At 27.5% G+C, this 11,572-nt stretch overlaps 2 protein-coding genes and 1 long non-coding RNA gene across 4 annotated transcripts; all 3 read right to left on the minus strand.

Annotated features, from left to right (window-relative positions):
* Positions 1–929: 929 nt before the first annotated feature.
* Positions 930–5,367, minus strand: LOC146724171 (serine protease inhibitor 88Ea-like). Of its 2 annotated transcripts, XM_085480355.1 has the most exons (5): positions 4,803–5,367; positions 4,596–4,721; positions 3,218–3,474; positions 2,644–2,962; positions 930–2,291 (listed from the first exon to the last, which is right to left on the minus strand). In XM_085480355.1, the coding sequence occupies exons 1-5, from the start codon at positions 5,224–5,226 to the stop codon at positions 1,708–1,710; spliced, it is 1,710 nt and encodes a 569-aa protein (XP_085336481.1). In that variant the 5' UTR covers positions 5,227–5,367; the 3' UTR covers positions 930–1,707. The 2 variants fall into 2 exon arrangements, with proteins under 2 accessions (XP_085336481.1, XP_085336482.1); XM_085480356.1 differs by lacking the exon at positions 4,596–4,721.
* A 5-nt stretch (positions 5,368–5,372) lies between these two features.
* LOC146724172 (uncharacterized) lies at positions 5,373–9,240 on the minus strand. The gene is made up of 5 exons (XM_085480360.1): positions 9,205–9,240; positions 8,239–8,860; positions 8,032–8,157; positions 6,656–6,912; positions 5,373–5,396 (listed from the first exon to the last, which is right to left on the minus strand). The coding sequence occupies exons 1-5, from the start codon at positions 9,238–9,240 to the stop codon at positions 5,373–5,375; spliced, it is 1,065 nt and encodes a 354-aa protein (XP_085336486.1).
* Positions 9,241–9,395: 155 nt separating this feature from the next.
* On the minus strand, positions 9,396–11,524 carry LOC146724173 (uncharacterized). The gene is made up of 3 exons (XR_014924186.1): positions 11,410–11,524; positions 10,041–10,297; positions 9,396–9,786 (listed from the first exon to the last, which is right to left on the minus strand). It is a non-coding gene; the product is annotated as an uncharacterized LOC146724173 (long non-coding RNA).
* Positions 11,525–11,572: the final 48 nt, after the last annotated feature.

Raw genomic sequence — 11,572 nt, forward strand, 5'->3', positions numbered from 1 at the left:
TATTAAAACATATCTTCCGATTAATTGTCAATAACTTGTACTTTATTTATAATTTTATCAGTATTCGTTATCTTATACGTCGTGGTACAATTATAAATATCCAAAAAAGTAAATATATATGGTGAATATCAAATAAGAAAGAAGTCAAAATTTATTGGTTCTGAATAATGTTGTAGCTTACGAAAAAAGGAATATAGATCATATTAATATAACTGATGTAACATATTATCGAAAATATGAAGTATAATTCGAACATCCACAGCAATATTATAATAAAATTAAAATAAATTGAGATAAACACATATTTAAAAATAGTAAAAATATTTGCAACATTTTCTCGAATTTTACGATAGCACATTTAATATTTTTTAAAAATGTTGTAAGTCACATATTTAATATTTATTCTATAATATATTTAATGTTAAATTTTGACAGAAAATTAGTTTTTGGCGTTCAAATATTTCTTCCATAAAATTTGAAAGAAATAAATCAATGATTAAAATTTATGATAAAATTTGAAAGAAGTAATTCAATGATTTGTATTTCTGATAAAAATTTTATACATAAATGTATACGTGTATCTACGTATATATTCACATAAATATATGTATTAATATTTATATACAAATGTATACATATATTTGATTGTGTTATTATATCGGTTTCCAAAGTTCTAACATAAATTAATCATAGACTATATTAAGCAGATATAATGCGAATTAACTGAAATCGACAAAAAATTTACTTTAAACTTTAAAAACTTTATACATAGATGTATACGCGTATATACCTAAATACATATATCATATAAATATATGCATTAGTATTTACATACATATGTATACATATATTTGATTGTGTTATGTCATCGATTTAACATAAATTAATCATAGAATATATCGAGCTGATATAATGCAAAGTACCTGAAATCGACAAATAAATTGACTTAAAAATTATAAACTAAAATATGTACATTTTCCATCAACTACATATCGGTTACCAATCACCATTTCAAAAAATATATCCAATTTGTGTACTTCTAAATTTAAGAGAAGCTAAAAAAGATATTATTTGACAATTTTTTTAGTAAAACAGCATAGCGGATTATTGCAAAATTTTAAGCAACTATTAATTATTTACATATATATATAAATGTTCTGCAATGAATGGTCTGTAAAGAGCGCTTTATAAAAATCAACTCGTATCTTAATCACCAGTTGTAAATTTGCGAGCATTTTCATATATCTAAATTGCTTTTAAATTAAAACATCTATTTTTTTATTATTTAATATATTGTATTGTTGATTAACAAATATAATAAAAAAAAAAGTATAAATTTAACAATATGGTGCAGGTTTAGACCGAAATAATAATAAATTTTTAGTATTTAATTTCAGACAAATTTAGATGTATATAAAATTACTTGTCAATTTGCAATTCTCACGGTGAAAAAATTCCTCATGGGCGATCTTCACAGTCTACATGTTTCAATAAATAAAATGTTTATACAAAATTTTAATAACAATTGCCTAAATATTTCCAAATAATACGCTGTAAAGGTTTTCCAATAAAAAATTCTCAAAAATCATATTTTTTAAAGCTTCAAAACTGGCTTCCCTTAAATTTGTTATCATAATTATGAAGACTTTCCAATAAACGTCTAGAATGAACAATTCGTTTGATAAGATTTGTATCTGTCAACCCAATTCAAGAAACGGGCTTGCCAACTTCATTAAAGACGCCGATATAGAGAATATCTGCGTTCATTTTATCATAAATTAACCAAAGAAATGGATAATCGGTATTCACGTCGGTTATAATGTCGTTCGAACAAGGTTCCTGTCCGCTGATCACGGTTACTGCAACCGCCTTGACGTTCTCTTGCGTGACCTTGACACGAGCACGGTGCACGGCATTGCCGAAGTGCACGAATTGATTGTCTTCCGCGAAGGTATTGTCCAAAGGAATCGCGTCGGGCGTCAATAACTGTTCGACGCCTAGTTTTCGCAACAAAACTTGCATATCTAAATTTTTTTCAATTTCAAAGATCAGCCGAGTAGGAACAGATGGTAATTTATCTTTTTGTTCGTTTTTACAAGACAGCAATTTTCGAAGTATACGCATTCCTTCGCTGGTTGACAATCTTTCAATCAAGCTAGAAAGGCCAGTGCTCATATCTGTTTTAACCGTGTTGTTTGTGGTTGTTGAAGAAGGTATCAACATATACAGCGACGTAAAATGTTCCTTGATGATTAACTCCTTTACATCCATCTGCAATTCATCACTGGAAACTAAAAAAAACATCCATATTATTATACATCAATTTTACATTTCAAAGAATTAGAAATTATTTGAGTAAACATATAACGTGCCTTAGTTATAAGAAAGTGTAAATAAAATAAGTGGCAATATAACGCGATAAATAAATTAATTTATTTTTAACATATTCAAACACTTATTAACAATATTTATACGACTTAAAATCAATGCATAATTTTTAATTGGGCCTTTTATCAAGAAATAAATAATAAATTGATGAATTACGCTGTGTTTAAGATTAATTTTCATAATTTACTAAATTTTCTAAAATTTACCAACATGTAAAAGGTTATGTAAGATAGTGCAAAAAATATATATGCTCACATGTTTTAAAATTCAGATAAGAAGTCGATTGAGAGACGATATGATTTCGACCATGGAAATGAAATACGTTTGCCAAAAAAATATCCATATCTTCTGTTTTTACTTTTAAGTTCACCAATTTACGAAGGAAATTCTTTAGCAAAGGTTGCAGAGATTCATTGAACTCTCTATTTGTATCCTGGATATTATTATTTCTTTGAGATTGGAATCCAGCATTGTACAGTCGTTTCATTGTTTTGTTGTCTCCGCGAAGTTTTTTGTTTGAAAATATACATTGATTTTGAATTACATAATGGTAAGGCATATAAAAAGTAGCATTCTAGAACATTAAAAGAAAATGTTTAAAAGATCCCTATTCATTCTTAAATATAGAATTCATATCACTTTCTTAAAATGTTTGTTTCACATGTTTATTTACATAAACTGAATCTTTGTATCATATTATAAAATTGCATCAATTTACTTCATTCAAATTAGGCTACATAGAAAAGAGTCACAATTTAATATTTCGACATTTTTTATTATAATATTTTTGACTAATATTATTATTGAATAGGGCGTCAAAACTATTTACTTTATAGCGTGCAGGCCGTTGTCCGGGGTATTTATTAAAATTAATAATTTTCAGCAACTTATACTTCGAAACATTTGGTAAATAAAGAATATCTCTTAAACGCTGTTCCATTTCACCACTTGAAATCATATAAGCAGAGTAAAGTCCGTGATATATATTATATGGACTAAAAACAAAATCTTCCTTTGGCTTGATCGACGCATATTTATGCAGACTTGTCACCGCGAACTTGAACATCGCCTCCGATATTACAGAATCTGGCAAATAAAAAAGAATATAAAGAAAGATCAAGAAAAATTGATAGAAGGGATATGTTAGAATTAACAATGATGATTAAATTACAAATGTTGAAATTAATAAATAAAGTATAAAAATTTACAAAATTTATAATTAAATAAATAAAAATACAGAGTACGTAACGTCTTCAAATCTATTCGTCACTTTTTTGCATGTCTATAAACAAAAATTTTTAACATCTAAACAATTTAACACTAAATTTGAAATACGATACAATAAAAAGTATGCGTACATAGAATGATAATCGAAAAAGAAATAGCTTTGAGAGATAAATGTATTCTTACATATCTTATGTTTACTAATATGTCCATAATCAAACTATACAAATTATATTAATTAACGAACTCGTTGAAAAGTATGTTGATTATATTTCCAGAAATCAAAATATACACAAAATTCGAAATTGGTCAATAATTATAATTATTGACATTTATAAACATCCGACATTTATTCAAATATACATTTAATCATCTGCGTAGTGAAAAAGTTGTACCTTAATATTGAACTTATTACGTGTATATTGTTTAATTTTGAAACCATTCGCTAAAATACGTTATTAATACCGACGTAATTAGAAATGTGAAATGTACGCGATTCTACTCAAATAAAAATAATCCCGAGATTTGCTATATGTATAATTGTTATCATTAACATATCAAGGGCACTTTATGAAAATCAACTCGTATCGTAATCATCAGACTTATAAATTTGCGAGCATTCTCATATTTTTAAATCCCGTTTTAAATTTACAAACTAATTTCTTAATTACTTATGACATTATATTGCCGATTATCTAACAAAATACGAAAAAAGTATAAAATTGCCAATATGGTGCAGCTTAGAACAAAATAATAATAAATTATTATTATTTTAATTTCAGACAAAATTTGGATGAATATGAAATTACTCGTCAAATTGCAACTTTGACGGGAAAAAATTCCTCAAAAGCGATCTTTACAATCCACATTTTTAAATGAAAAAAAATGTATATACAAAAATTTAATAACAATCGCCTAAGAATTTTCATATAATTCCCTGTAAAGTTTTCCAACAAAAAATTCTCCAAAATCAATATACTCACGTATATCGAATTTCAGATCAGAAGGAGTCAGACTTGGTGCATCAGTCAATGCACTTGTTGATTGAGAGACGATTTGATTTCGATCTTTGAAATTATGTATTTTCGAAAGCTTCGAAACTGGCTTCCCTTAAAATTGTTATCATAAATATGAAAACTTTTAAATAAACTATTAGAACGAGCAAATCATTTCATAGATTCAATTTGTACCTGTCAATTTTGTTTGAGAAACGTGCTTGTCGCCTTTATTAAAAACGCCGATATAAAGAATATCTGCGTACATTTTGTCGTAAATTAACCAAAGAAATGGATAATTGGTATCCATGTCGGTTATAATATCGTTCGAACATGGTTCCTGTCCGCTAATCACGGTTACTGCAATCGCCTCGACGCCTTCCTGCGTGACCTTGACACGAGCACGGTGCACGGCATTGCCGAAGTGCACGAATTGATTGTCTTCCACGAAGGTAATGTCCAAAGGAATCGCGTCGGGCGTCATTAACTGTTCGACGCCTAGTTCTCGCAACAGAACTTGCATATCTAAATTTTTTTCAATTTTAAAGGTCGGCCAAGTAGCGGAAGATAGTGATCCATCTGTTTCTACACAAAACAGCAATTTTCGAAGTATACGCATTCCTTCGCTGGTTGACAATCTTTCAATCAAGCTGGAAAGGCTAGTGCTGCTTGTATCAGTTTTAATCCTCTCGTTTGTGATTGATGAAAAAGGTGTCAATATATATAGCGACGCGAAATGTTCTTTGATGATTAACTCTTTTACGTCTATCTGTAGTTCATCACTGGAAACTAAAAAAAACATTCATATATTATTTTACATTTTCAAGAATTAGAAATTAATTGCGTAAACATATATTATGACTTAATTATGAAGAAATTAAAATAAAATAAATGGCAATAAAACGCGATAAATTAATTAATTTATGAATATATTCAAACACTTATGAACAATTTTTATACGAGTACTTAATATTAATACATAATTATTAATTGCGCTTTTTCATTGATGAATGTTTAAAAAAACTTCTGTTTGTGACGGTGGAAAAATGGTGACTCTTTTTTAACATTTAATATCGTTTTGTCATCATTTTATTGGTGAAATAAATAAAGCAGTGTTTTTTACGTAATAAATTAAATAGACGAATTATGATTCGATTAAATTCAATTTAATTTAAAAAATTTAATTAAAATTTGTGTAAGATTGTGTAAAAAATATATATGCTTACACGTTTTAAAACTTAGATCAGAAGACGTATTCGATAATAATCGGTCGGAGTCGAGACTCATCTCATTACTTGTCAGTTGTAAAATTGATCGATATCGACAGTGAAAATTATGTACGTTCATCAAAATAATGTCCACACCTTCTCTTTTTATTTCTAATTCCAACGGCTTATAATTGTAATCCTTTGTCAGTATTTTTAAAATTTGATTGATTTTTCTATTTATATCTTGGATATCATTGCTCTCATTAGATGTGAATCCACAATTGTACAGTTTTTTTATTTCAATGTTTTTACGAAGTATTGTGTTTAAAAAAATACATTTATTGTCAACCGCGTACAGTTGAGATTGATTAGAGGCAGCATTCTAGAACATTGAGAGAAATTTTTAAAAAACCTCTATGCATTTTTTACTAAAAGATTTATATCACTTATTTAAAATCTTTGTTTCGCACGTTCATTCACATAAGAGTTAAATCTTCATATATTTTAAAATCGCATCAAGTTACTTTGTTTAAATTAATCTACATGAAAAATAATGAATATTAAAATTTCGATAAGCAAGACCTTTATATTAAAAAATCATCTATTTTAAGAATGCTCAATGATATATGTGTTTTACCAAAGAGTCGAAATCGTATTTCGTTTGGACGTTTTTCTATTATAGTTTTTACTGCTTAATATATTTTTTGGAGTTGCCAAGTTTATATTTAATAAATCTCATTACATGTTATGTAATACAACGCAGACTTAAATATTGATTTTTTTTTGTTATTATATCCATTAAATAATGTTATTATTAAAAAGAGTGTCAAAACTATTTACCTGAGAGCATGCAGGCTGTATTGCGGGATATTTACGAAATTTAATGATTCTCATCAACTCATATTTTGAGACATTCGATAAATAAAGAATGTTCTTTAAACGCTGTTCAATATCACCACTAGAGATAAGGTAAACCGAGAAAAGTTCCTGATATATGCTGTACGGACTAAAAACAAAATCTTCCTTTGGCTTGATCGACGCATATTTATGCAGACTTGTCACAGCGAACTTGAACATCGCCTCTGATATATCAGAATCTGGCAAATAAAAAAGAATATAAAAAAAGATTAAGAGAAATTGACAGAAGGGATATGTTAGAATTAACAATGATGATTAAATTACAAATGTTGAAATTAATAAATAAGTTATAACAATTTACAAAATTTGTTATTAAATAAATGAAAATACAGTGTACGTAACGTCTTCAAATCTTTTCGTCACTTTTTTACATGTCTGTAAACAGACATTTTTAACATCTAAAAAATTTAACACTAAATTCGAAATACGATAAAATAAAAAGTATGCGTACATAGAACGATAATCGAAAAAGAAATAGTTTCGAGAGGTAAATGTATTCTTACATATTTTATGTTTACTAATATGTGCATAATCAAACTATACAAATTATATTAATTAACGAACTCGTTGAAAAGTATATTGATTATATTTCCAGAAATTAAAATGTACACAAAATTCGAAATTGGTCAATAATTATAATTATGGACATTTATAAGCATCTGACATTTATTTAAATATAAATTTAATCATCTACGTAATATAAAAGTTGTACCTAAATATTGAACTTATTAGGTGTATATTGTTTAATTTTGAAACGATTTTCTAAAATACGTTATTAATACCGACGTATTTAGAAATGTGTAATGTACGCGATTCTACTTAAATAAACATAATCCTAAGATTTGCTATATGTATAATTGTTATCATTATCATATCAAGAGCACTTTATGAAAATTAATTCGTATCGTATTTACCGGAGTTATAAATTTGCGAGCATTCTCATATCTTTAAATCCCATTTAAATTCACAAACTAATTTTTTAATTACTTATGACATTGTATTGCGGATTATCTAATAAAATAAAAACAAACTACAAAATTGCCAATATGGTGCAGCTTAGAACAAAATAATAATAAATTTTTATTATTTTAATTTCAGACAAAGTTTGGATGAATATGAAATTACTCGTCAAATTGCAACTTTGACGGGAAAAAATTCCTCAAAAGCGATCTTCACAGTCCACATTTTTAAATAAAAGAAATGTATTTACAAAAATTTAATAACAGTCGCCTAGGAATTTTCATATAATTCACTGTAAAGTTTTCCAACAAAAAATTCTCCAAAATCAATATACTCACGTATATCAAATTTAAGATCAGAAGAAGTCAGACTTGGTGCATCAGTCAATCCACTTGTTGATTGAGAGACGATTTGATTTCGATTTTTGAAATTATGTATTTTCGAAAGCTTCGAAACTGGCTTCCCTTAAAATTATTATCATAAATATGAAGACTTTTAAATAAACTCTTAGAACGAGCAAATTATTTGATGGATTTAATTTGTACCTGTCAATTTTGTTTGAGAAACGTGCTTGTCGACTTCATTAAAAACGCCGATATAATGAATATCTGCGTACATTTTGTCGTAAATAAACCAAAGAAATGAATAATCGGTATCCACGCTGGTTATAATATCGTTCGAACATGGTTCCTGTCCGCTAATCACGGTTACTGCAAAAGCCTCGACGTCCTCTTGCGTGACCTTGACACGAGCACGGTGCACGGCATTGCCGAAGTGCGCGCTTCGATCGTTTTCCGCGACGGTGTTGTCCAAAGGAATCGCGTCGGGCGTCAATAATTGTTCGATGCCTAGTTCTCGCAACAGAACACGCATATCCAGATACTTTTCGATTTCGAAGATAAGCCGTGTACAGAGAACTAGTGGTTTAATTTTTTTTGGACGAGACAATAAGTTACGAAGTATATCCATTCCCTCCCTAGTTGACAATCTTTCAATCAACTTGAAAAGATTAGTGCTGCGCATATCCGTTTCAACTTTCTTGTTTCTGCTTGAAGGTACCAACACATACAGCGACGTGAATTCTTCCTTAATGATTAACTCTTTTACAGTCACCTGTAATTTGGTACTATAAACTAAAAAAAATATTCTTTTATCACTGTACACTTCCTGGAATTCAAAATATTCGCGTAAACAGATATTATGACTTAATTCTAAAGAAAAAAAATAAATATATTGCAGTAAAATGCGATAAAAATCCTTATTTTGTTGTTAACACATTCAAATACATATGAACAATGTTTATACTAATACTTAATATTAATACATAATTTCTAATTCCGTTTTTATCAAGAAATAAGTACCAACAGTATGTCTCCTCTAATACATTATACACTGCAACAAATTCGTCATAATAGCTGCCGAGCATCGAACATTATATATCTATATCTCTCGTTATATTTAAGTACTTTATAAATACAAATTTTCTTTCGTATCTGTCAGTGGAAAAATACCGACTTATTTTTAACATTTAATATAGCTTTAGTCATCCGTTCGTCGACAATAAGAGATAAAGCGGTGTATTTTATCAAATAAATTAAATCGACGAATTATATATTGTTTAAAATTTATTTTAATAATTTATTAAAGTTACTAAAATTTATCAACCTATAAAAAGGTATGTGAGATTGCGTGAAATATGTATATACATATATATATATATATATATATATATGCTCACATGTTTTAATCTTCAGATAAGAAGAAGTCGATAAACATGGTGCATCAGTTGATCCACTTGTTGATTGATAAATGATTTGATTTCGACCTTTAAAATTATGTGTGCTTGCCAAAAAAATATCCATATCTTCTGTTTGTACTTTCAAGTTCACCGGTTTGCGAAAGTGATCCTTTATCAGAGATTGCAGAATTTCATTGAGCTCTCTATTTGTATCCTGGATATTATTGCTGATTATAGATTTTAATCCAATATTGTACAGTTTTTCTTTCGTTTTGATGTCTCCACAAAGTTTTTTGTTTAAAAATATACATTGATTTTGAATTACGTAATGGTGAGGCATATAAAAAGTAGAATCCTAGAACATTAAAGAAAATGTTTAAAAGATTATTATTCATTCTTAAATATAGAATTTATATCATTTTCTTAAAATGTTTGTTTTACATGTTTATTTACATAAACTGAATCTTCATATCATATTTTAAAATTGCATCAATTTACTTCATTCATATTAGTCTACATAGAAAAGAGTCACAATTTAATATTTCGACATTATTTATTATAATATTTTTGACTAATATTATTATTGAAATGAACGTCAAAACTATTTACCTTATAGCGTGCAGACCGGTTCCCGGGATATTTATCAATATTAATAATTTTCAGCAACTCATACTTCGAAACATTTGGTAAATAAAGAATATCTCTTAAACGCTGTTCCATTTCGCCACTTGAAATCATATAAGCAGAGTAAAGTCCGTGGTATATATTATATGGACCAAAAACAAAATCTTCCTTTGGCTTGATCGACGCATATTTATGCAGACTTGTCACCGCGAACTTGAACATCGCCTCTGATATTACAGAATCTGGCAAATAAATAAGAATATAAAGAAAGATCAAGAAAAATTGATAGAAAGGATATGTTAGAATTAACAATGATGATTAAATTACAAATGTTAAAATTAATACATAAGTTATAACAATTTACAAAAATTATAATTAAATAAATGAAAATACATAATACGTAACGTCTTCAAATCTTTTCGTCACTTTTTGTCTATAAACAGAAATTTTTAACATCTAAACAATTTAACACTAAATTTGAAGTACGATAAAATAAAAAGTATGCGTACATAGAATGATAATCAAAAAAGAAATAGTTTCGAGGGGTAAATGTATTCTTACATATCTTATGTTTACTAATATGTCCATAATGAAACTATACAAATTATATTAATTAACGAATTTGTTGAAAAGTATGTTGATTATATTTTCTGAAATTAAAATGTACATAAAATTCGAAATTGGTCAATAATTATAATTATTGACATTTATAGACATCCGACATTTATTCAAATATAAATTGAATCTGCGTAGTAAAAAAGTTGTACCTTAAAATTGAACTTATTACGTGTATATTGTTTATTTTTGAAACGATTCGTTAAAATACGTTGTTAATACCGCCGTATTTAAAAATGTGTAATGTTCGCGATTATACTCAAATTGAAGAAATCGCGAAATTTGCTATATGTATAATTGTTATCATTATCATATCAAGGGCACTTTATGAAAATCAACTCGTATCGTAATCACCAGAGTTATAAATTTGCGAGCATTCTCATATCTTTAAATTTCGTTTTAAATTCACAAACTAATTTTTTAATTACTTATGACATTGTATTGCCGATTATCTAATAAAATAAAAAAAAAGTATAAAATTGCCAATATGGTGCAGCTTAGAACAAAATAATAATAAATTATTATTATTTTAATTTCAGACAAAATTTGGATGCATATGAAATTACTCGTCAAATTGCAACTTCGACGGGAAAAAATTCTTCAAAAAATATTTTCACAATCCACATTTTTAAATAAAAAAATGTATTTACGAATATTTAAAAACAATCGCTTAAGAATTTTTATATAATTCGCTGTAAAGTTTTTCCAACAAAATATTCTCCAAAATCAATATACTCACATATATCAAATTTCAGATCATAAGAAGGAGTCAGACTTGGTGCATCAGTCAATGCACTTGTTGATTGAGAGACGATTTGATTTCGATCTTTGAAATTATGTATTTTCGAAAGCTTCGAAACTGGCTTCCCTTAAAATTGTTATCATAAATATGAAAACTTTTA

Source organism: Nylanderia fulva, unplaced genomic scaffold (assembly GCF_048542155.1).
Source record: "Nylanderia fulva isolate GAGA-0341 unplaced genomic scaffold, ASM4854215v1 Scaffold145, whole genome shotgun sequence".
Taxonomy (NCBI): Eukaryota; Metazoa; Arthropoda; class Insecta; order Hymenoptera; family Formicidae; genus Nylanderia; species Nylanderia fulva.

What these genes read in the sequence shown, in the direction of transcription:
- LOC146724171 (XM_085480355.1), bottom strand. Translation starts at nt 5,226, where the DNA reads ATGCGTATACTTCGAAAATTGCTGTTTTGTGTAGAAACAGATGGATCA. An exon ending in TTCTCAAACAAAATTGACAG is followed by an intron (nt 4,722 to 4,802) that starts GTACAAATTGAA and finishes AACAATTTTAAG; the next exon opens with GGAAGCCAGTTTCGAAGCTT. An exon ending in TTATCTGAATTTTAAAACAT is followed by an intron (nt 2,292 to 2,643) that starts GTGAGCATATAT and finishes TGTTTTTTTTAG; the next exon opens with TTTCCAGTGATGAATTGCAG.
- LOC146724172 (XM_085480360.1), bottom strand. Translation starts at nt 9,240, where the DNA reads ATGACTAAAGCTATATTAAATGTTAAAAATAAGTCG. An exon ending in TTCTCAAACAAAATTGACAG is followed by an intron (nt 8,158 to 8,238) that starts GTACAAATTAAA and finishes AATAATTTTAAG; the next exon opens with GGAAGCCAGTTTCGAAGCTT. An exon ending in TACAGCCTGCATGCTCTCAG is followed by an intron (nt 5,397 to 6,655) that starts GTAAATAGTTTT and finishes TGTTTTTTTTAG; the next exon opens with TTTCCAGTGATGAACTACAG.